This window comes from Procambarus clarkii, chromosome 70 (assembly GCF_040958095.1).
Source record: "Procambarus clarkii isolate CNS0578487 chromosome 70, FALCON_Pclarkii_2.0, whole genome shotgun sequence".
Classification (NCBI taxonomy): Eukaryota; Metazoa; Arthropoda; class Malacostraca; order Decapoda; family Cambaridae; genus Procambarus; species Procambarus clarkii.
Genome location: NC_091219.1, coordinates 17,617,257 through 17,643,055, shown reverse-complemented (window position 1 = coordinate 17,643,055; position 25,799 = coordinate 17,617,257). Strand labels below are relative to the sequence as shown.

General features: G+C 42.2%; 2 protein-coding genes across 3 annotated transcripts; both read left to right on the top strand.

The window, feature by feature from the left end:
* Positions 1 to 1,843: 1,843 nt before the first annotated feature.
* LOC123775289 (BET1 homolog) lies at positions 1,844 to 8,238 on the top strand. Of its 2 annotated transcripts, XM_045770307.2 has the most exons (4): positions 1,950 to 2,113; positions 3,004 to 3,122; positions 3,363 to 3,419; positions 7,201 to 8,238. In XM_045770307.2, the coding sequence occupies exons 1-4, from the start codon at positions 2,095 to 2,097 to the stop codon at positions 7,354 to 7,356; spliced, it is 351 nt and encodes a 116-aa protein (XP_045626263.1). In that variant the 5' UTR covers positions 1,950 to 2,094; the 3' UTR covers positions 7,357 to 8,238. The 2 variants fall into 2 exon arrangements, with proteins under 2 accessions (XP_045626264.1, XP_045626263.1); XM_045770308.2 differs by lacking the exon at positions 3,363 to 3,419 and having other exon boundaries at positions 1,844 to 2,113.
* A 3,466-nt stretch (positions 8,239 to 11,704) lies between these two features.
* Positions 11,705 to 17,850, top strand: LOC123775288 (cilia- and flagella-associated protein 418). Its single transcript, XM_045770306.2, has 4 exons — positions 11,705 to 12,038; positions 14,366 to 14,454; positions 16,196 to 16,381; positions 16,815 to 17,850. The coding sequence occupies exons 2-4, from the start codon at positions 14,372 to 14,374 to the stop codon at positions 17,062 to 17,064; spliced, it is 519 nt and encodes a 172-aa protein (XP_045626262.1). The 5' UTR covers positions 11,705 to 12,038; positions 14,366 to 14,371; the 3' UTR covers positions 17,065 to 17,850.
* Positions 17,851 to 25,799: the final 7,949 nt, after the last annotated feature.

Here is a 25,799-nt window from a genome sequence, read left to right as displayed (position 1 = left end):
TGGAATGGACTTTGGGTTTTTGTTTGGAGGACGGGCTGCTGCTGTTGTGCGAGGTTTGTAGTGTCTGGTGTGCAGCCTGTCCTCCAAAGACCCAAATCTTTTGAATATTCCGGGACGCAGACGGTGCTAAATAGTCTTCCTAGCTTGGTGACTTTTAACAATGACTTACTTCCAGGGCAGGAAGGGTTAATGGGGCACTAATTCTTAACTAGATTGTAACAGCTAAATGAATTTGGGGTTCAGTTCCTGAGCCAATATATGTTTATTATATGTCTGTAACATTTAATATTATAACCTCCACGGAATGGATGTGGGGTATTTAATAAATGAACAAACTGAAAAATGACTGTTGCTCTATTTGTCCTGTAGAATACTCCCACTGTTAGTTTCCCGTCATTTTGAGCTAGCATATTTGCACCATACAGATTATGAGGATCCCTTTGTGCTTAATACCTCGATCCCCGACAGTCCAAGTGGTTGGGCACCATTCCTTTCCCCCATTCCATCCCAAATCCTTATGGGCCCTTCCAAGTGCTATATAGTTGTAATGGCTTGGTGCTTTCCCCTGATAGTTCCTTCCCCCCCCCCCCCTCGAATTGCTGGTTGAAAGTGCCCTTAACGTGATTACACTGTGTAATTATAGTACTTAATAAAACATACACATTCAACTGTGTATGCTAAGAGACTACTGTAATATAATCCTTTGTTTATCTTGACAATTTAAATAATATTGCTATTATAAATTAATATTTTAGGAGGATCCTCGACAAGCCGCCGGCTTGCTGTCGGCGTCGAGGTCACGAGGATAAGTGGCCTTTCGGATAAATCAGTTGTGGCAGGTGTATAATAAATCAGTTTTTTTTATTAACAAGTTTAGGTATACAGAGCAATGTGCTGCTACCCTAGTAGTAGGCATCCACCAGTCTCAGGAGACCCTATTCTGTATGAAAGATTACACAGTGTATATCAAAAACTAGCCATAAGTTCAGCTGAAAATGCAGCGAAGTCGTAAATCTGCCAATTAAGTTACTCCAGTTTAATTAAAATACGTACAGTTAGAACCAGTCTTTAGGAAGAGTTTGGGGACTATTATTATTGACAAGCCGTCGTGTGGCAGCTCACAGGTAAATTTATAGACGAGTTTATAAATTTATAGAGACCACTCCAGACCGACAACCAGAGCACAACTCTATGGTTTCCCGAGACTGGTGGATGTTTACTAATTACCTATATAGATTAATCTTTAGCTTATAACACTGTGTTAAGTACAGTAGCCTACGTCTTCGGCTCGCAACCGAGGGTCATGTGGGTTCAACCCCTGGGAATGTAGGACAAACGGTTGGACAACCTTCTAAATACAAATATTTATTCAGGTAAAGTACATACAAGGTGAGATACAAAAAAGTTGATGGATTTATAGATTCTTTTCACTTGATGCCTCGACTGTTTACCAAGCATTAAATAGGTACCTGTGAGTTGCGTCCTAGTTAGTTAGTTTAGTTCATTTATTGAATTAAACTAGCGTCTTAGGAAAGATTAGTAGCTGACCCAGAGAAACCCAGGCACAAGCGGGAATGGATACAGGTCACCGTACACAAGACGATATGCCAACGGATTTGAAAACCTAGCTCAACTTAACCCAACCTGAGCGAAATACTGTCCAACCTTAGCTAAATCCTAGCACAGCCATATACACAGTTCTATCAAACAGAAAGCGAGTTTTGTGGAATCGTGTCGTGTGGGAAACGACCATTGAAATTGAAATTGAAATTGAAATAAGTTTATTGAGGTAAAATACACACAAAGGGATGAGGTAGCTCAAGCTATTCTCACCCCGTTCAGTACAAAGTGTTAATACATACATAGACACACATCACAAGCAATAAACGTATTACCGAACATTCTGAGAGATAAACATATACATTTCCTAAAACGATCATAACCCCGCGGGAATTACTTGGCCGTGATGACGTCATCAGACAAGAGCCTGAGGTAAACATCTCCGAGTGAGAGCGGCCGCTGAGGTGAGCCCAGACGTGAGCCCAGACGCTGCACGGTACTCCACTCTCTACCTTCCCTCCTCCACCTCTCATCATGAGGCGAGCACAAAATGGTTAGTCTTCTCGCTGTCTACACTTAACCAACCATAACAATGTTGTAATGACTTCTCTGGCGGGGAGACAAGCCACCACCTGGCCCACTGGATGAATTACCACCTCTTAACTTTACCTGAGGGACACTGTCTCTAGTGGCCTCGACGAGGACAGGAAGCCGGCGGCTTGTCCAACTCCCCCCTTCCCCCCTCATTTATCTTGATTTTATTGAGCTGGATTTTAAAATTCAATAGTTTTGGCAGTAGGACATCTAATTAAATTTTTAGCTTTATCTTGCAGTTGTTTGGTTCCATATAGATTATGTAGTTCGGTTTTGGGCACCATATTAAAGTCGACTGAAATTTCTTAGAAAATATACAGAGAAGAATTCCAAAGCTAATTAGGCATATTAGAAATTCCCCATATAAAGGGAGATTCAGAAAACTACATTTGCTTTCTAGAAGGGTAAAGATTAAGATGGAACATGAGTGCAGTACACATATACAAATGCAGGAAAAAGGGGGAAATTATTAAGATGCTACACATACTTTAAACCTGAAACAATACATATATTTGATATATTATAATGCTACGGGTACTAGCACCTGTACAAGAATATAAGAAATCTTGTATATATTCTAAAAAAAAAAATTAAATAAAAAAAATCGGAAAAACTAGTGGTTTAAAAATAGGCTTTTAATTTATTAAACAAAAAATAAATTACAGTATAACATAATACTGTAGTCAATTGATTCAAGAGAATTTTAGACATTAGCAAGTTTGGTCTAATAGTCCTTCTGCAACTTCATTTATACTTATGCTCTTGTGTTCCAATATTTATATTATATTATACTGAATTGCTGAATAAAAATTGTAGTCTCAATTATTTTAATGACTCGTTTTTTCACAGCTAATATGGGGCCATATGCCTACAATCAGTATGGCAACAACAGTGATACACAAAGAATCTCTGAGGAAAATGAGGAAATGACAGTACAACTAAAAGAGAAAGTTAAGGCACTGAAATCGGTAAGATGATTGTGAAGAACACTTTAGCTAATGTACTACAGTATGGCTATACAATATGTATATTCACTTGCAAATTTGTGACAATAATCAAATGCACCGTTAAAATCTCACTCGGTTCTGCTCCAAGTAACTTTTGGCACTTCTTGAAGTAGTTGTAGAGTATGAATAGATTATCTACTGCATATTTAAGTGGCATGAACTTAACTCTGAATTGAAATAATACTTACATTTTCTTTGCAGTTGACAATTGACATAGGGACAGAAGTACGAAATCAAAATACAATGTTGAGTGATATGGTATGTATCGTCAGAATAGCTTATCACTGAATTCATCATTTCTGAATTATTTTACATAAATTTGTAAGGTGTTTAAATTACAAGTTTTCATTCTAAGTTTACAAATTTATTTGAAGTAATTTTTATCTCGATTGTTGGGATTAAACATCTTTGCTACCGGGTTTCATGTGAAAATACAATTTTCTTGATAAAGTGCTAAATTGATCTCCCTCGTGTTTCATTACTCTAAATGTTAGAGCCATTTCAACAGCACTTTAATCACTTGTTCAAATTTTTTTAAGCCCATTCAATTTGCATGCATTGACAAAAATGTGAAAAGAATGATCATTGCCATAACAAGTATACACAAGTGGGAACAAAAAGGATATCTCTACACCTGTCTAAGACCATATCACTGACCTAGCACTTCAACCCATCCTCTCACATAGTACACCACATTTTGACATTAAAATTCCAAATGGACAAATAAAGGTGTACTATAAATCATAGTAGCTCACAAACACTGTTTTCTATGCATGGTCAGTAGGTTTAGTTAGGTTCAATCGTTTTAGTACATCATTTTCTGTTTGTTGTGGATACTTGAGAGGATGGGCTAAGCACTTAGTCCAGTCAGTGAGTTGCCTAGTAATTAAATCAAACAGGCTCACACACAATCAGCAAATATAGACACTATGTCTATTTGAACGTAGACAGTCAGATTTGCTCAGTGGATCAGTCAACACTAGATATCATCAGATAAAATTATTGCCTCATGAGGATGCAGTGTTGCACCTATCTAAGACTTGTAAAAAGTTTCTGAACCAGCCACCCTATCACCCTATGGCCAGGAGGTGCTCGGCTAGATAGCCAGTTAGTTATTCAGCTAACTAATGGACTACTATATTATTATTTTTGTTGTAATAGTATTTAATGCAAATCAGCATTAAATCTGCTAAGTTAAGTATGCCAGTATGGGATGGTTTAGTAACCTATTTTCCATTTATAACATTTTGTTTATTAAATTGTATTGAGAGTACCAAACAAATGACTTGGTCATGAAAATTTAGAACAGTGTTTATAATCGAATGAATCTCCCTGTAGCATACTCCCAGTATTCGATATATACTGTACTTTAAGTAATCATTATACTATACATCCTGTAACATATAATGCTCCCTGTAGTTATTGCCAGTTGCAGCTCATGGAAAAAGTTGCCATATGTAACACCAATAAATCTTAAACTATTGTATAGCATGGAACGTTTATTTTTGTCTCGTTTTAAAAAAAATATTCAAAATTCAGTTATAAATATACTGAAAATAACGTATAAAGACTTCTTGTTATGACACATTTATTAGTTGCTTATTATTGTAGTGTGAGGTTGGTGGTGTCATATACCTGGCAGTGTGTGGGGGGGGACTGCAGCTCAGCAGCTCCTGTGGGCGAGCCGGCACTGGTTATTGCACCACCTGGAATGCATTTCTTAATTTTCACTGAACAGTCATAATATATCTGGCTACAGACATTTTACCCCTAGATATTTTAATATATTTAAAGTATTTAAAAGATACTTTGAAATATTTTTGTTAGTTTGCCTATTGTAAATGTGAAGAAGTCATCACTTGCTTGCATTAGAATCAGTGTTTGAAAAGAATGCAGATTGTCCTTAGCATGTACAAAGAAGTTAGAGAGTACAAGAACCATTAAAGTTTTTGGAAGTGAGAGAGCAGTTGGACCAAAGTTTTTGGCAGTGAGTGTAACCAGGTCATTAACCCTTCCACTGAACATATTATATATACAGTAATGTACTGTATATGATTTTTGCCTAACTGACTGCACTGCACATATCATACATACTGCATAAGAGTTGGGGAACTGCATAAGATTTAAAAGTACCGTGGGTACGCAGGCTCACATCAGCTTTCTCAAGGCTTCAATAAACTGTCTCCGTGGTGCAGTGGTAAGACACTCGCCTGGCGTTCCACGAGCGCTTTGTCATGGGTTCGTATCCTGGCCGGGGAGGATTTACTGGGCGCAAATCCTTAATCCAAAGCCTCTGTTTAACTCGACAGTAAAATGGGTACGATTAAAATACGATGGGTACGATGGGTACGAGTAAAATGGGTACGAAAAACGATTCTTCGTGGCGGTTGTATTCCAGGGACCTGCCCGAAACGCTACGCGTACTAGTGACTGTACAAGAATGTAACAACTCTTGTATATCTCAAAAAAAAAAAGATGCTATTGTGAACAAAAATTATGGGCACTGTGCCTGGGTATGAAGGCCTCAGTATAAGTAAGCAACCAAGGCTGGCGCATGCAGCATGAGCTAATAGCACTGCCGTTCAGTTTGTGACTACAATATCTTTAAAAAATTCCGAAATATGTAAGTACAGTAACTGCAATTATTTTGCGATAATAGTACAGTAGAAGAGCCTAACTGTGATAAAAGGCTTTACAATGTTCAGATATCGGTAAACACAATGCTGTTTATGAGGTTCACAGTGCTTAGCAGGCAGGCACAACATACTGCCATTGTTTGGTCCATCTGAAAATCTTGAAATGACAACTTGTGCTGCTTTACAAACTAAACGTATGGAAAATTAATAATTTTCAGGATTTAATGACCAGTATTCTGGTAATAGCAGAATTGTGCCTAGAATTAGTGAAGTGCATAGTACAGTTTGTTGGGAGGAGGAATTTTGTTGAGTGAGGTGGCATGGACCCCTACCTTGCTAACTGATCTATATTTTCCTCTATTATGTCTTGCTACATATATTTCTCTCTAACACATGCACGTGTACACACACACACCCCCAGGAAGCAGCCCGTAGCAGCTGTCTAACTCCCAGGTATCCATTTACTGGGAGGTGAACCGGAGCATTAGGTGAAAGAAACTGCCCATTTCTTTCTGCCTTGGCCGGGAATCAAACCCGGACCCTTAGGACTATGACCCATGAGTGCTGTCCACTCAGCCATTAGGCCCCCTAATAGCCTCTCAACCATTAGGGAGGTTAATAGCCCATGTGTTGGTGCAATGCTGTTAGGACTCACCAGACCAGCTTAGTGGTTCATTATGGTGCACAAAAATGTTGATACTGTAGATCTATATAAGGCATGTATATAGTGTAATAAGAGCAAAAACAGTATGTTTTATTGTTCAAAGAGTATATTATTCAACTGATATTAGTGAGATGAATATGTACAAATATTCTATACATTCTGATACAAAAAATATTGACAACCTAATACAGTACAACATTGCACTTAAAAAATCCATGGTAAAAACATTCAAAATGCGAAGAAAATATATATTCAATGCATACTCTGATTTCACAATCCATTCACATGTTGCATGATTTTTAGTATTGTATGAATTTAATAATGGTTTTGAGTGATGATACAGTAATATGATACTATTAACAGTATTTTGAGTACATTTGAGTGTGCACATAAAATGTGGGATGTTGACCATGCCTACTCTATTTGTTTATTAACTTGGTCTTTCTTCATCTAACAAGAATTTTGTTCCACATCCACTCAAGCATAATATGAGATCTTGCATAGTTGTGTTGACATTAAAAAGAGGGCTTTGATAGACCTGACCATGGTGGTTTTACAAAAGGGTTGTTAAACTACTCTATTTCAATCATTTGGTTTCTCTTACATTGTCCCCTTTAATTTTATCTTTGTTATTATTTAATTGCCAAACTATTTTAAGTTCATGCTTCAGTAATTTCAGATAAAAATAGTTATTTTGATCTGTTGTACATCATTGCTGATTATGATTGTCTTTTTTCAGGATGACGATTTTCTGAAATCTGGCAATTTCTTGGAGCGTAGCATGAAACGTTTAGGTATCATCGGCAGTGGCTCTCATAACTACCACTTGCTCATCCTCTTTGGCTTTTGCTTTTTTGTCTTTCTTCTGTTGTGGGTGGCTTTAAAATTTAGGTGATAATTTTTTAAGGAAATAATTTTGTTTACTGTACTGTCCTTAAACTATGGTAAGATTTTTTAAATCATTGTTATGTACAATTACCGGTAACAAATTTTTTATATAGGTACAGTACTGGAATTGTATTTTGAAAATGCTGAAATGCTTACATTTAAGATACTGTGCAGTATATAATTCATTACTTTACAGTAAGAATGGTGTCTTTCTCCTATTTTGTACAACTAGACTATATATATACAGTATATTTTTTCTCCATAATAGCATTTGTAAGCATTGGTCAAGTGTATTGATGAGCAAAGCTACATGACTCGGTGCCACCTAGAAATGACATTGGCATATTTAAATACAATTCAAAATTTTACATATCTATATACTGTAGTAGGGTATACATTACCCCATTTCCCACTTTCATGGGATCGTGAGTAACATTTTTTATTGTACAGTATTGTCATTGAAGGAATTAAAAGTAACACTTAACCCATAAAAAATTCTAAATGTTCTTCTCTTAAGTCAAATGTTATATTATAGTACACATAGTGCTCTAAATCTAGCTAAGGAATATCTATATATATTCAGATAAAATTTATGATGTCATAGAAATAGATTTAAGTATGATTGTCACCTTATTTATTAAAATATTTTTGGTGAAGACTGCATTAGTATTACAGTACTGTACTACCATTATATATGTATAATACAAATTGGAGAGTAATTGGTCTCTGTTTGTGATTATTAGTTCCACAACATTTCTGTAATTCTAAAAAGTTTTATTATTGATATTCTAGTGTGCCCTGCTTTGGGCCTATGTTCATACTGTATTGTAATCCCCATAGATTTGAAGAGATTTATTTTGTGATAAAACATAATAAAGTTATCCTACCATGTATTTGTTTAAGTCAACAGCTCACAATATTTAATAACATTTCTTAAATTTGTGTTATTGTATGCATCAATGAATTGTTCTTAACCACAATCAATAAACGCTGAATAACGTCTTGTTGACCCTGAACCTCGGAATCAAATATTGTACTGCCATTAAAAAATTAACTGCATGTAGTTAATTTTTATACTTTAAATTGCTCTTCGTCTCCTGCTTTCTTGTTGTCAATCTTCCTTTGTAGTTGTTGTTGACTCGTAGTGCCTTCATGGCTCTCTGGTCCTTTAATCCAGTTCATCCAGTGGTTGTCGAAATCTAGCATTGGCTGTTTCTTGTTCACAGCAAATTTAAGTCGGATGAGTTTTGTTGGGTTCCCAGCCATATTGGTGTCTCTTTAATTGAGCATGCGGATGCTGCCGCCAGGGAAGCTGTCCGCTTTTGTCCCATCTCATAAAGGTATTCCTTATTCTGACTTGTACCCTGTTATCCATTCCTCTATCCTTACCCGTTGGCAGGCTTGTTGGTCGTCTGTTACTGGTAACAAACTCCGTACTCTTAAAAGTTGTGTGTCCTCGTGGCCGTCCTCCTACCACCGTAACCGGCGATGGGAAACGGCTCTGGCGAGGTTGTGCATTGGCCATACTCGCTTAACTCATGGTCACTTGATGGAGCGCCGCCCTGCTTCCTTATTGTCCTAATTGCATTGCTATCTGTGTGAAATAGTTTAAATCCATTTATTTGATATTCAGCTAATAGTTCTCTATTTTCTACATTCATCCACATTTCGGTAAGTGCAATAATATCTATTTTTTCTGTACAGACAAGAGCATTTAACTCGTTTATTTTGTTTCTTAGACTTCTACTGTTAGTGTAATATACCCTAAGTGAATTGTTATTTTGAGGCCCTTCTCTTTCCCTAATCATTTTGCCAATTTGTTTCTCCAACAAACAGATAATTTATTACTTCCTTCCGCCCTATCAATTCCCATACCACTATCTACTAACAGTTTAAACCCAAACAAATACCTCTAACCACTGGTTCCAACGAGTTCGCAACAGCAACAACCCCAGCTCTCGATTTAGTGGACTTACCTGGCACGGGAGAGGGGCCGGTGTGCCCCGTAAATTGATTGATAAAGATTAAGCCACCCAAGAGGTGGCATGGGCATGAATAGCTCGTAAGTGGTACAATTTTTTGTCCAGTAAATCTATTCAGTGTTCTGAGGTCGCATTTAATCGTCAGGCTGGTATCGCGGGAGAGGATACTGCTTGACAGTCTTTATGAGGGTATCCAGCTGCTGGACATCTTTTTGACCAGGAGAGTGGCTGTGTTGATGGCTTCAGGGTGGCCACTGCAAGATTCGGGAACTCTTAAAGCTCTTCTGAAGTCGTTGGTTGCTTCACATTCCAGAAGATAGTGAAGTACAGGTAATGGCTTTTCTGTGACTGTTTGGCAGAAGATGCACTCTCTCTGTCGGGGTTCACCAATCTCCCAGTTGCATCTGTAACCTAGACGTAGTCTATATAACCTAACTGCTATTTCCCTGTGGATTCCTTTTGGGATATTTAACCTTTCTAATTTGGTTGCCTGAAGATACCATGTTGCAGATGGCTGAACCTTCAGCTATTCTCTGGTGCAGGTAGGCTTTGTTGAGATGCGAGAGTTTTTTGGTGATGTTTTTTATGTTCTCTAGGCTGGGTTGAATTGTTTTACGTATCACTGGATGACGAGTTGCCAATTTAGCAATTTCATCAGCTTTCTCATTTAATGGGATTCCAACATGGGATGGGATCCAGTTTAAGGTTATGTTGAGTCCTTTGCCTTTAGCGACTGCTCCAAGATACAAAATGGTGGTAGTTATTTCCACGTTATCTTAACACTGTTTTTTGTCCTAGTATTTGAAGGGCAGCTTTTGAGTCTGTGTGTATGATTGCATTTTGAGTGTTTTGTGCAATCACATATGCGAATGCTTGTTGTATGGCAAACAGCTCAGTTTGGGTTGATGATACTAGTCCTCTCAGTCTCCAGTATGCCTGTACGCTGGCCGTGCAAAGAGCAGCGCCAGCACTCTCATATTCTGTGTCCACCGATCCGTCTGTGAAGATGTGGGTGGCTCCTGCTATGCTATACATTTGCTCTTCTATTATGCGCTTTAGGATTGTTGGACCATAGGCAGCCTTTTTCATTGGGAGACTTTCTATTACTATTTTGAAAGTAGGCTCTTCCCACGGTGCGGAAGGAGTGTAATTTGGGTGTGGATGATCACCCTCACTATCAAGAATCATGCTTTTTAAATGTAGTCTGTTTAGGACTTTTCCTGCTCTTGCAGCCTAAGAGTTTCCATTGTTTTGGCCTAGTCCAACCACCAAGGCCTGCCGTACTGGGATTGGATCAGAAGAAATAATTATCTTACTGATAATTGTAGGTGTCCTTTGTGATATTCTTTCTTGTAGAGAGGGCAAACCCGTCTCCAGTCTAAGAGTTTCAAGTCTTGCAGTTGCTCCTCCAGAGAGGGAGGTTAGCAACCTGAGGATTGCCGTCCGGGCCGCAGTTCACTCACTCAAGTAAGTGACCTCAGCATTAAAATTCATGTGTGTCCAGGATTATTCCTAGATACTGATAGGTGTCCACCCATTCAATTGGTTGACGCCGTAAATTGTTATAGATTCAGCTACTCGGAACAAGTTCCAAGTAGCACGGGCTATGGTGAGCCCGTAACTTACCTGGCACAGGAGCGGGGCAAGAAGCACGGGCTATGGTTAGCCTGGCCGTAAATTGATTGATTGATTGATGAAGATTAAGCAACCCAAAAGGTGGCACGGGCATGAATAACCCGTAAGTGGTGGCCCTTTTGGGCCATTACCAGTATCAAGAGCTGATACTGGAGATCTGTGGAGGTGCGACTGCACCCTGAGTGATGGAAGATGTCTCCCGTGAGTGGCCGTAAATTGATTGATTGATTGATTGATGAAGATTAAGCCACCCAAGAGGTGGCACGGGCATGAATACCCCGTAAGAGGACCGTAAATTGATTGATAAAGATTAAGCCACCCAAGAGGTGGCACGGGCATGAATAGCCCGTAAGGCCGTAAATTGCTTCTCGATTGCTTATATAATCGGACCACGCCTCACCTCATCGTCCTCCAATAGGTTGGAAGGAATGTTAACTGTCATTAGGGAAGAGGTATGAGTTTTGTCATTAGTGCTAATGAGAGTTTGCGAGTATATTATTTACATAATATACTCGCTACACTATAATTAATATTGTATATAATCTACTTACAATAGTTATTTTCAGGAACTCTACCCCAAAATTCTTTTAGTAAACTAGATCCATTCAAATAACACAAGTCATAAATAATTTAACGAAGTTTTTATCCACACCTAATATAAAGATTAGTTTATTGTTAAAATATTTTCAGAGAAGTATTTGAAGGAAACTATATAGCTAGAATACTTATCTCAAAGTAGAGAGATCACGACCTCTCCGAAGGGTGCAGTCACACCTCCACAGATCTCCAGTATCAGCTATTGATACTGGTAATGGCTCCAAAAGGTCACCACTTACAGGCTATTCATGCCCGGGCCACCTTTCGGGTGGCTTAATCATCATCAATCAATCAATCTCAAATTGGGCAATATTACATTCCAAGTTGGGCGTGTTTGTTGACATTCCTAAGGGTGGCACAGAGGGTCGTGGAGGCCCCAGCACCAGCAGCAACTCGCCGCCGCCACACCACGCTACAGCCTGCCTTGCTTACACAAACACACCTCTCCAAAATAGAGAAACTTCTCTGGTTACTGGTAAATGTGTATAATATTTCTTAGTGCTTAGAACAGAAAATAATATACACCCGTGGCGAGCGCCAGACCACCCCAAGGTGGGCCTGGCATTCCAAGCGAGTGCGCGGTAATACTGAAATGTGTATACTCTTTTTCACTTTGGTCACCTCAATTCTTGTCCTAGGTTTTTCATTTTGGTATCAATGTGTTCGCAATAGAATTCCCTACACGATATATGCATATAAAGTCCAAAGGCCCGGCGTACCACCTGCACCAAACCAAGAAATTGGCGGCGCGCGTTACCCTTGAGCGTGCAAGAGCAATGAAATGTGAATACTCTTTTCACTTTGGTCACCTCAATTCTCGTCCTAGGTCTTTCATTTTGATATCAACGTGTTCACAATAGAATTCCCTACAGGACTCTATGCATATAATATCCCAAACCGAAGCGCGGCCCACCCGCAGCCAAAAGCAGGCCATGCGATACCCAGGAGCAAACACCCATTGGCCCACCCGCTACACCCCACTAAGGAGAGTCCCCTTCCATTATAACAGCAGTTACCTTACCTTGAGGCAGTGATGACATCTCTCTCGTACATTTTGCAGGCATACCACTAGGACCTGGATGTGGCTCATTCCTTGCTTGTCTTACTAAGAAGCTGTCTATAGACGCTTGTTTTTCCCTACGTTTTAACACTTGTCTGTAGTGAGACATCACATTGTCTCACTATGAATGATCTTAAACGGTTAAACGATCTGCCGAATCATTTAACAACCAAGTACCCATTTAACTCTCGGGTAAATAGAGACTACAGATAAGGATTGACGCCCAGTAAGTCCCTCCTGGCCAGGATATGAACCCAGGACAAAGCGCTCGCGAAACACCAGGCGACTGTCTTAACACTATGCCACGGGGACTGTGACCACTATGCCACGGGGATTACAGACAAGAGTTCTTGCATTCTTGTAAAGCCACTAGCACGCATTGCACCTCGGGCAGGTCCTTGATTCTAATTTTCCCTGGAATACGACCCACCAAATCGTTTAAAAACCAGGTACCCATTCACTGCTGGGTAAACAGAGGATACAGTTAAGGATTGACATCCTGTCAATCCTCCCAAGCCAGGATACAAACTCGGCCCAAAGAGCGTGCGAAGCGCTGGGCGAGTGTTTTATCACTGCGCCACGGGGACTGCTCTTGGTTCTATGTTCACCTTTCTCTTTCCATCTGGCATGGTACACTGGTCGTCTTTAATCCCCTCCCACCCCTTGCTCTGTTCTCTGGAAAATCTAAGGGTTTTGGAGTCCGGGTTGCACTTAGCTGTGGTTTAGCTTGGACTTCACTGGGGGTCGCCCCTTCCACATTGGCAGTGCAGAAAGTTCAACCATCGCCTGGCCATTGGCTTGGAACCTTCAGAGTGTAGAGGTACTTTCCTGTCTATGATCAGGTATTAGGTGCGGAACTCGGTTATTCCCTAGGGTGTTATAGATACCATTTTGTCTGTAAGGTCTTTTATCAAATCTAATAGATAAACTGGGGGAAAACATGAGAATGGAAGTGGGGTCACTTAAGCAAAGGTGAGAGACATAAGGAATTATATTTTGCAATTTATATTTATGAACCATTAATTTAGCAAGAGGGTTAGTAGTCTTGAATTTTCCTTCTCTGTTCTGTTTGATGGTACTCACCTAGTTATGCTTGCAGGGGTTGAGCCTTGGCTCTTTGGTCCTGCCTCAACTGCCAATCAACTGGTGTACAGATTCTAGAGCCTATTGGGCTCTTATCAAATCTACATCTGAAACTGTGTATGGAGTCTGCCTCCACCACATGAATGCTTAATGCATTCCATTTGTTAACTACTCTAACACTATGAAAATTCTTTCTAATGTCTCTGTGGCTCATTTGGGTACTAAGTTTCCAACTGTATCCACTTGTTAGTGTTCCACCCATGCTAACGAGTTTATTTGTCCACCCTGTCAATTTCCCTGAGAATTTTGTAGGTGGTTATGTCTCCACTTACTCTTCTGTCTTCCAGGGACATGAGGTTTAACCTTTCCCTATTACACTAATCATGTGTGTATCTGTTAGATTTAGTAAAGCTTTTACAGGCAAGACATCATGTACATGTCGAAATGTCAAAACTACTCAACTTTTGTCTACATAATGCCGTCAATGTAACAACATAGTGCTCGTGGTATTATAGTATGTTAATATATACAGTTTGATTAGATTATAACATTCTACATCTTTATTTACCAACAAAGTACAGACAGTTTTATAATCATATTAATATATCGGGTAGTTACAATTATATGAATAATTAAACAGATAATAATTACTTTAACAGGTAACTATGGCAGATGACATTGATGACCTACTGGATGAGGTGGAAGAAAGTTTCACAAATTCTAAGTTAAGAAAAAAAGATAAAATTTGGTAAGTTTATTTGACTTAAGTTGCAGTCATGATTAATGGGCAGAGGAAACTGAGCTAGGAATTTTTGTAAATTGTAAATGTAATACATTTACATAAAAGGAGGAGCGATGAACACTAGCGTTACCAGTTATTTGTGACTACAGTATTTCGTTTTTGTCTGAAATTAAGCTATGGAGGAGGGGAAAAATCAATATTAAATACTTACATGTGCATTAATCTTTTACCATAGCTGAGAATTCTATGAAAATAGAATAATTTTTTGGAACTGTTGTTTGGTTGTTTCTTATAGAGCATATTCTACCATAATTTAATATTTTTCCAGCCCAAAACATAAACTAAGAAAAATAAGAGTGTGTTAGGGCACTTCTAGTGATATAAACTTAAATTCATATGGATGAAATAATCATAACATTTAACAGTTGTCAGGAGGGCTCGTAATTGTGGCTATTGGTGCTTGCTACCTTGCAATCTCCACCCAATTCAACCCACGCTAGGTCCCCGTGAATCGTATACAGTATTATTAAAGCTGGTGGTAATTAAATTAGACATCTTGGAAAATTACAATTAGTGCTATGAATGAGTTCTTTGTGGGTATTAATCTAGAAAATCGTACTTTGTGAAGTGAACTGAATTTTGTACTTTGTGAATTAATGAATATGGAGGGTTCTGGTGACCCCCTTGACCCAGGTCGGGTCGAGTACGCTGCTCGACGAACTAGTACCCCTCCCTACTGACGTTACTTTCTTTGTGCAAGTATATGGACCCTGATCTTGACTTTACATACATGTAACGTAACATACATTTTTAAACCAGATTAGTTATTACTGTAATTGCTGTGATAGCTGACATATTAATTACTTGTTGCATTAAAACAAAGGAGACGGCCATCTTGTATTCTAAACGTGTTAATCCCTTTAATCCCTTTGGATATGACTTTTTCTGGCTACTCAGGTAGGAACTCTCGTCTGACTGCAACTTTCCAAAACCCCATGGACCAATGTAATAACTATGACTGAGAATCTATGATAAATGATCCTCCACAACAAGCTTAGTTTGTTACACTGGGCTTCTATGGCTTTGGGATGGTTAATTCATCACTAGCTTCCCTTCCTGGGGGTTATTTTCTGTGGAACTCTTCCACCCTTGGTGAGTACCCCCTTTTGTTTTCTCCAAGGTAGCATATCACCGAGGAGCCACCATTAAGAGTCTTCCCAGAAAACTAGCAGTGAATGTAATGAACTGCCACTTTCTGGAGGGTCCTTGGTAGCTCCTTGGGGCCATCCTTTTCTCATTTTGAGGCTTTGGTTTTCTGTTTTCCAGGCTATATGACTGAAAGCTTAAGTGTGGTGGTGTAAAAAGGAAGGTCCGCAGCTTCCTGGTGGTGTTCAGGTGTAACTAAAGTAAGAATAGCTTCACCACTGAGTGGTTTATGAATCTTGGGTATTTGCTGTTCTGTTTTCTGTTGTTTCTTTATGTTATTGTATTTTGTTTTGAAATGCCTATTTCTAGTGGCCTTTTCTTGGTTAGGGTGATTTACGAACACCTGTTCCTTTCACCTTTTAGGAGGAGAGCCAGGTTTTGGCCTCTGGTCCTCAGTGGGCTTATATATATGATTCACAAGGGCCTAGCATGGATTGAAATGGGTGGAGCTTGCCAGGTAGCATGTACAGTACTAAGGAACCACCAAAAATCCATCAGAAAGAGGCATTTCATTACATTCAAAGCTGGTTTTTTTTTACAGTGAAAGTGTCAAGTCAGATGACCTGAAAGATCTGCTTGATGAGTTTGAGCCACCGCCACAACCAATAGACTCAGGCAACATTTCAGACATTGCCAGCTCAAAGTCAGGAGGGAGTAGAAAGTGTAGTACACCCATCCTCAGTGGGACAACTTGCCCAAAAGGAATGTCAACAGGTGCCACTCTCAGGTCAGTTTTAACTCGTATTTGAATTTATTACCATGATATCCATGATGCAAAAGAATGGAGTTATTATGTGCATTATTTGGTATTACAAGTAGGGATACCTTGTAGTTTTCACACACACACACACACACGCACACACACGCACGCACGCACGTGCGTGCGTGCGTGTATGTATGGTTCTCAGATACAGATACTTCCTAATTTTTAAGGGATTATTGAAGCATCATCTATAATATGTGAAATAAATCATCACATTGTTAAAAAATTACTGTTTAAACTTAGAGTAATATCATATTAACTGCATGAATATAATATACTCTGCTATATGTGCTGCTGTGCATTTAGTGCCCCTACAATTGTTTTTTGTTTTTGTTATCATTATTTATTTATATGCAGTAAACCAACTTATGCACAGTAATGTAATTCTTCATTCCAGAGCATGTGATAAGCTTCGGTGTGTTTTGTGCGACTCCTTTGTAATATTGATTGATGGATTTGCCTGGGCCGAGAAAACAGATTATCTCTTTCTCCGTAATAATTACCCCGACATCAGTCGCTTGAGAGCTCGTCTGGATTCTCAGCGTGGGATTCGAGCATATGCTTGTCAGTGCCAGCACCGTTCTGTAAGAGAAACCAAGAATGTTAACAGTGAAAGTAACTTAAAATGGGTATGTGGGGGACATTAAGAAACAAGAATGTAGCATTAGTGTTCTGTGATAGTTACTTGTTTTATGATGAGTAAACAGTATAGTGACACAGTACTTAAAATTTACTGTCATCTATGTTTCTGTGTATACAGTGCATGATGGATGTCAAACATAACCCATTAACAGTGTTTTATATTAAAAATACAAGAAGTTTACCCTATGATAAGCAATACAGTATTAGTTATATCTAGATTATAATTTATTTATGAATTACCGGTATGTATTTAAAGTTTTAAACTACGGGTAATTATTTTTATTATTTAACTAGTGAACCAGTTATGCTTTATATAATTTATTTACATTTACCTGTTGTAGCATAAATATCTTTATAATGAGGTGCACTTGCATAACTTTCTGCCAGTGTTGTGTGAAGACGTTGACAACCTCTTAAAGGCATAATTAATAATTTATTGATAATGTCTTCAGATATATGCTTCCTGCAAAATGAGCAGGATAAGAAGTTTTCATTTTAACCAGGTCATTATTCTTATTAGTTTACCTCTTCTTGAAACTTCTTTTAATGGATTAATTGTTTATTAAGTGGAAAATTAAATGAGACAAAATATATTGAAGAAAATTCAAAATAATTGCACAAAGATTTATTATAATTATGAATAATAATACAGTAGATAAAAATGTCAGGTTCACCATTTGTTGGAAGTGGGTAATTATTTGTATTTGACCTTGCCAATTTGATCTGCCTGACTTCAATTTTGATGCATGCTTCAGGGTACATACCAGTAAATTAATAATTGAGCATCTTTACCCCCTCCCCGCTCAGCTCGTTGTCGCCGTCTGGGGGCTTAGTGGGCGGCTGCCGGAGTGTGATGCTCCTTGGGACAGTCCTCTGTCCTTTTCTAGCCTTGTGCTCCTGCTGCCGTCCTCTCCAATTCTGCTGGGCATCTTTTCCTTTTCCTTCTGTTTCGTTTTTCTCCCCCCTCTTCTCCTATCTGCTTGCCGTTTCCTGCCGACCTTTTGCTCGTTCTGGTTCTTCCCTTGGACTTCTTCTACTTTGACGCCCGGGTGCTTGAGGAGGCATACTCTTGCACCCGTAGAACTGCAGTACCCGACGTCGAGAGCGAGGGGAACCTTTTATTGTCAATCCCCACTTCGTCACTGAACCCGATCTCGACGGACTGTCGGTTTCTTAAGGTGGCGTTTGTGGGGCGTATACTCACGACGCACCCCTAGGAGGCCCCGACAAGATCGGCGATAGCTTCTTGTTGGGTGTCCTGCCTCTAATTGTGGCTCCATGGTGGGTGTGGGGGCACATTCGTGAGTGAATTCGTAATTTCGTCAAGATGATAACCCCTGTTTCGGCTGCTTCTGGCTTACCTTTTCAGGCTCGTGGGGTGGGCGACCAAGCCCCCGAGTCGGTCCGTATTGGAAGACCGGGCTCTGTAGCCTCCGCTGCATTGGGCCCCGACCTTGCTCCTCCTTTGGCCTCTCTGACTCCTTCCCCTGGCTCCCCTCCCTCCTCTGTGGTTGGGTCGAGCCCCAAGCCCCCAGTGGTGACTACCTCGTCCCCTGGCGCGGCTCCTTCTCTAGTTGTAACTACTGCGCCTTTTGACCCCTCTCTCTCTGGGGGTTCTCACCGCCGTTCTCGTCACGGCCGCCCTCGCTCGATTCCTTCCAGTTCTGCTACCTATCAAGCCTTGTTTGGTCCCGCTTCGTGGGCCAAATATTTTGATCTCCTCCCTCTTGATTCTGCGCCTCCTGACGATTTCTCCCTTCATCGACATCTCATTGATTCCGTGGATGCCTCCATTACTTTTAACCCCACTCGTCTCGGTACGCGTGTCGTTGCTGCTCCTTCTCAGGATGCTGCTTCCCGCTTGGCTGCCTTATCCTGCCTTGGCGAGACCCCCGTTCGGGTCTCGAAGAACGTTCAGTTGAATGCCAGTGTTGGCACTATTTTGCTCCCGCCCCATGTTGCGACCGGTGTTCGGGACCTACGCGACTGCCACGACGATATTCGACATATCCTCGCTGCCCAGGGCCATTCTATTCTCCAGGTGGACACGTTTACTCGTCCCCCTCGTGGTAGTCGCCGTCAACCCCTCCGGGTTGTGAAGATTACCTTTGATGGTAGGACCCTTCCACCCTCTGTCATTCTTGCTGGTGCCAGGTGCTCTGTCCAGGAGTACATTCCTTCTCCTCGGCTCTGCAACAAGTGCTGGAGGTTTGGGCATGGTGCCCTCCGCTGCTCCGGGACTGTCTCTCTCTGTCCTTTGTGTGGTGGCGAAGGTCACTCTAAGTCGGAGTGCGCTTCTCCCCAGGCTCGTTGCCTCAACTGCGGTGAGGCCCATCCTACCTTCTCCCGTGCTTGTGTCCATTACAAGCTTGAGGCAGCCGTCCTCAACTTGAAGCACCGGGAGCGTTTATCTTTTCCTGAGGCGAGGCGCCAGGTTCGCCGGCTCCCGCCTTATGCTAATATCTCTTATGCTCGAGTGTTGCGCTCTTCCTCTCCTCGTCCTTCCCGCCTTCCTCAGACTCACAACCGTTTCCAGGCCTTGGACCCTGATGCGCCCACTGCCCCCTCCTCTGTCCCTTTGGGTTCTCTCTCGAAGGATCCTCCTCCTGGTCCTCTGTCTGGGGTTCCCCTTCCTTCTACCCGGTCTGTCGTGTCTTCTGTGTCTCCTTCCTCGTCCCCCTCCGATCCTCCTTCCCATCCTCTTCCTCCATCTATCGGCTCTCCCCGCCGCCTGTCGGTGCGGGCGGATGTCCATCGCTCTCCTAACGGCCGTCGTGTGTGCTCTCGTTCGGCTTCTCCTGTTGAGACACTGGAATCCGTTGCCCGGTACGTAGTTGCTGGGACACCGGTCTCTTTAAGTCAGAAGCGTAAGCCTGGCTCCTCTCCTTCCTCTTCCCCGGCGGGTAAGAAGGCTTCGCTTTCTTCCTCAGCTCCTCCTTCTGGCTCTGTTGCTCCTTCCACTCCCGTTTCAGTGCTTGCGCCCCCTGTTCCTGCTATGGAGGTTTCTTTGGCCCCTGCTTCCCTTTCGGTTGCTGCTCTTGCTGGGGTGCGCTCCTCTCTTTCTACTCCCCCTCTTCCTGCTGCTGTCCTTGACTGCTCCTCTCCGTTGTCTCCTCCTCCTCCTCCTCCTCCTCCTCCTCCTCCTCCTCCTCCTCCTCCGGACCCTGCCCGCCCACCTCTGATCTGTTCTCCCGTTTCCTTCCCTCCGTCTTTGCTCAGTTTACCCATGCCCCCTAACCCTGACTTTGCTGACCCTGATCCCGACCCTGATATTCTTTAACGTGCTCTGTTGGTCTTTCGCCTTTGTTTCTTCCTTGTTCTCTGTTTTTGTCCTTTCTCTTCTCGTCGTTGTCCATTCTTCAATGGAACGTTCGAGGTTATTACGCCAATTTCCTCGAACTCCAACTTCTGGTTTCGCGGTTTTCGCCCCTTTGTGTCTGTCTCCAGGAGCCGATGCTTGGTGCTCGTCCTGGTCGTTTTCGTGGCTATTCCTTTCTCTCCCCCCCCCCCAGCCATTGCTGGGGCTTCTAATTCTTCTGCTCTCTTGATTCGGGCTGATGTTCCCTTTGTTCCTTTACTTTTTCCTTCGCCTCTCCATTGTTCTGCTGCTCGTATCTTTGTGGGGAAATGGTACACAGTTTGTTCCATTTATCTCCCCCCGAGTGTCCCGCTCTCTCTTCCTGATTTGAAACACCTCCTAGACTCCTTGCCGGAGCCTGTGCTCCTGCTGGGTGACTTCAATTGTCGTCATTCTCTTTGGGGTGACGTTCTGACGAATACCCGGGGTCGCCTCCTTGAGCCGTTTCTCCTCTCTTCTTCCCTGTCTCTTCTGAATTCTGGTGAGCCCACTCATTTGGACTCTCGAACTCGCACCCTTTCTTGTCTTGATCTTTCTCTCTGCTCTTCTTCTCTTTACTTAGATTTCACATGGCAGGTTCTTGATGACCTCCATGGAAGTGATCATTTCCCCATCCTTGTTTCCTTTTTCTCTTTTCGCCCTTCCCTCTCTTTCCCTAGGTGGCAGTTTGCTAAGGCGGACTGGACCCTATTTTCCCTCAGTGCTACTCTCTCTGACCTCTCCCTTCTGCCCCTCTCTCGCGCTCTCCTCCTTTTTCATGACACTGTCTTCGACGCTGCCCTCCGCTCTATTCCTCGCTCTTCCTCTCGGGGTCCACGGAAGTGCGTTCCCTGGTGGAATGCGGACTGTGCTCGGGCTGTCCGCTGTAAGCGTGCAGCCTGGAAGAAGCACCGCCGTAGGCAGACGACCGATTCTTTTCTTTTCTTTCGGAAAGCGAGTGCGGTGGCCCGTAGGGCCATCCGTACGGCTAAACGTGAATGTTGGGCATCTTATGTCTCGACAATTACGTCCGAAACCCCTCTGGCCCAGATCTGGAAGCGTATCCGCAAGATAGCGGGTAAGTTCGTTCCCGATGTTTCACCGGTCCTTCACCTCCATGATACTCTTGTGGCGGACCCGTTGCAGGTCGCTTCCGAACTGGGTTCCCACTTTTCTTCTGTTAGCTCTGGTCTTCATCTTCCCCAATCTTTCCTTCTTCGTAAAACTGTCCTTGAGTCTCGTCCTTTAGATTTCTGCACTCATCTTCAGCTTCCCTATAATGATCCCTTCTCTCTCTCTGAACTTCGTTCTGCCCTGGCCCTCTGCGGTTCTACGGCGGCGGGCTCCGATGGTATTCATTATGAGATGCTTCGCCATCTCCCTCCGAGCACGTCTCGGTATTTACTGAGTCTGTATAATCGGATCTGGGAGTCGTCGTCAGTCCCTGAGGACTGGCTCGATGCCGTTGTCCTCCCTGTTCGCAAACCAGGGTCTCTGGGTACTTCCCCTAAGGACTTTCGCCCTATTGCTCTCACAAGTTGTGTCTGCAAACTCTTTGAACGTATGGTTAACGTTCGTCTGATGTGGTTCCTGGAACACCATCACCTCCTCTCCCCTTCTCAATTTGGTTTCCGCAAGTGCCGCAGCACGACAGATGTCCTGGTGAACTTGGAGGTCTATATACGTACTGCTTTTGCTGCGAAGACCTCCGTTGTTGCCGTCCTTTTTGACCTAGAAAAGGCTTACGACACCACTTGGCGTTATCATATCCTATCTCAACTTCATTCTTTTGGCCTTCGTGGTCATCTCCCTCTCTTTCTCCGCAGCTTCCTCTCTCGTCGTTCCTTTCGGGTGCGCCTTGGTACCGCTCTCTCTCCCTCTTTTCAGCAATACGAAGGTGTGCCCCAGGGTAGTGTTCTGAGCACTACTCTTTTTCTGGTTGCCCTCAATGGTCTTCTTTCCTCTCTTCCTTCTGGTGTCTTCTCCGCTCTCTATGTCGATGATCTTACCCTTTGTTGTCAGGGTGATGATTCGCCTCTCCTTCAACGCCGGCTTCAACTTGCGATTGATGCCGTGTCGTCTTGGGCCACAGGTCATGGCTTCAAGTTCTCTACTTCTAAGACTTGTGCCATGACTTTTACGCGGAAACGGGTTGTTCTTCGTCCCTCTTTGTCACTTTATGGTCATCCCCTTGAATACAAAGATTCCGCGAAGCTTTTGGGGTTATTCCTTGACACTCGTTTGTCTTGGTCTCCCCATATCTCTTACCTCCGTGTTGAGTGCTCTAAGTCCCTTACCCTCCTTCGGGTCTTGTCCCATACTTCTTGGGGGGCAGATAGGCGCACTCTCCTTGCTTTACATTCCTCTCTCGTCCTGTCTAAGCTCGATTATGGTTGCCCTGCTTACTCGTCTGCTTCTCCTTCTACTCTTCGCCGTCTTGATGCTTTGCACCATACTGGGTTGCGCCTCAGTTCTGGTGCCTTTCGTTCGACTCCCGTCCTTAGCTTGTATGTTGACACTGGCTTCCTGTCTCTCCAGGACCGCCGTGATCGCTACTGTCTTCGCTATCTTGCGCGGTCCTTGCAACATCCTTCCTCTCGTCTCTGTCGTGCTTTAACTTTTACCCCTCCTGCGGTTCCTGTTCCTCTTCACCACCTCCCTCTTTCTGTCCGGTTATCTCGCCTGCAGGATTCTCTTTCCGTTCGTATTTCTGATGTTTCTCCTCGTGTTGTTCCTTCTTTGCCCCCGTGGAGGGTCCCTCTTCCGCGGTTTTGTACATCCTTGACTCGTATCACTAAAGCTTTTACCCCTCCTACAGTTCTAAAACGCCTTTTCCTCGAGCACTTTTCTTCTCACTCCCGCTCCGTTTCTGTCTTCACCAATGGGTCTAAGTCAGCGGACGGTGTTGGCTACTCTGTTGTTTTTCCTGATCGCACTTATATGTGTCGCTTGCCTCCGGAGACTAGCATCTTTACAGCGGAACTTTATGCTATTCTCTATGCTCTTCGTCTCCTGCTTTCTCGTTGTCAGTCTTCCTTTGTGGTTGTTGTTGACTCTCGTAGTGCCCTCATGGCTCTCGGGTGCTTTAATCCAGTTCATCCGGTAGTTGTCGAGATCCAGCATTGGCTGTTTCTCGTTCACAGTAAATTTAAGTCGGTTGAGTTTTGTTGGGTTCCCAGCCATATTGGCGTGTCTTTAAATGAGCGTGCGGATGCTGCCGCTAAGGAAGCTGTCCGCTCTTGTCCCATCTCTCGTAAAGGCATTCCGTATTCCGACTTTTACCCGGTTATCCATTCCTCAGTCCTTACCCGTTGGCAGGCTTCTTGGTTGTCTGTTACTGGTAACAAGCTACGTACTCTTAAATGTTGTGTTTCCTCGTGGCCGTCCTCCTTCCACCGTAACCGGCGGTGGGAAACAGCTCTAGCGAGGTTGCGTATTGGCCATACTCGCTTAACCCATGGTCACTTGATGGAGCACCGCCCTGCTCCTTATTGTCCTAGTTGCGTTGTCCCTCTTATGGTCGTGCATGTCCTTCTTGAATGTCCTGACTTCCAGGACGAGCGTGTGTCGTGCTTTCCGACCGCCCCTCGCGGTCACCTGTCCCTCGATAGAATTCTTGGTGACTCGGATACTTTTGATATCGTTCGCCTTATGCGTTTTTGTTCTCGTATTGGCATCCTTGGTGATATTTAGCGCCCTCTGATTATTTTGCGTATTTGATGGTGCTACATAGCCTTCCCGGTTTGGTGCCTTCTTTTGATAATTACTTACTTGAGCATCTTTAAAAAATATAACTTCAAATGGGACATTTTTGTTTGCAAAGCAAATTTTGAAGATTTAATGGTCCATTGTGTATATTGTTGCCCACTTTTCCTGGGTTTATTCTTCAGAGCTATCTCACTTGGTTGCTATGTTAATAAGTAAGATCCTTCATGAACCATTTGTACAGAATCGTGAAAGTTAAAAGTACGTCAACATTCTGCATTGGTACGATAGGAAAGCTTTTGAACATCCCTGCGAGGCCATATTTGTGCTAGGTAGACACTGGAGAATTAAATCCAACCTGAAATAACCTGATGGTTCGTTCATAAAAATCTAAAGTATCGGGTGTAAGATAATGGACACAAAATGTCTCGCCTTGCTTCAGAATTGAACCCTGGACCATTCAGTTTTGAGACAACTGCACTTAACCACCGCACTGTGTGTATGCTGGTTGCCTCAAATGTCCGCTGATCTTGGGCTGTTTTGGCTTTCTTTCAAAGTCTCCTTTCCTAGAACAAGAGCAAACCTCAACCACCAGAGTTTAGCTTCTTTTCTGGGCTTTTGATGTCCTCTTTTGAGGGTTTCCTTTCAAGATTTTCCACTTTCCTGGGTAGTGCAATGGGTTTTTGTCACTGATGTGAGGAGGCCTGTGTCTGAAGGTTATAATAGTGCATGTGACTGTGTGTGTATGTATAAGTACATAAACATGTAAGTGTAATTACCTAAGTGATGTTTCACGATTAGAGTTACAAGCATGGTGTCCCATCTTCCCATGACTGTCATATAATGCTTTGAAACTAATGACAGTTTTGGCCTCCACCACCACCACCTCATTTGTTCCAATTGTCTATCACTCTGTGAAAGTGAATTTTCTTGTATTTCTTTGGCAGCTCTGTTTAGTTAGCATAAATCTATGACCTCTTGTTCCAGATCTCAAGAATTCTTCCCTATTAGATTTGTTGATTCCTGTCACTATTTTTGTGCCAGTTTGTTACAGTAGTAGCAGTGAATATCTTGGCTGAGGGCTTTTTGTGCCATGGAGATTCCTTCAAATCTTACTTTCATCATGGTTGTCAATCTCAGCATGATAATTACTTCTTCAACCTTGGCCCATTCATTTCCCTTGGTCCTTGGTCTTTGTTGGTTCTTTGTGATGGAGTTAGTTGTGATGTCATAGCTGATGGGGTTCTCTTGAGCATCACTTGATACTAAATACGGATCTTTCTACAAGTTGTGCCAGAAAACAGACATATTTCAGAATTCTCCACTGTGATAATTTCGAAAAGGCATTTCTTTTTTATTTGGTTTGTTAGAAATACACACTATTCCCAGCCCAAATTAGAACACAACAGATGAAAAAAATTAGACAGTTCCAATTCTTGTTACTCTAAATATTTAAGCAAAAATTGCATATGTTGGAATCTGAATATAGTACTGTATTATCATGTTTAGTATTAAGAAATTAACACATTCAGGTCGACTCTAGTGGTTTAGTCCAAACATAGATGTGTTCTAGGGTTGATTCTGTTATTAAGAGGCTTATGAAATATAATATTTTACCCCTGTAATATAAACCATCTCTTGTAATGCACTACAGCTGGAATGCTTGTTAGCATTCAAATGAATGACTAGCAACATTAT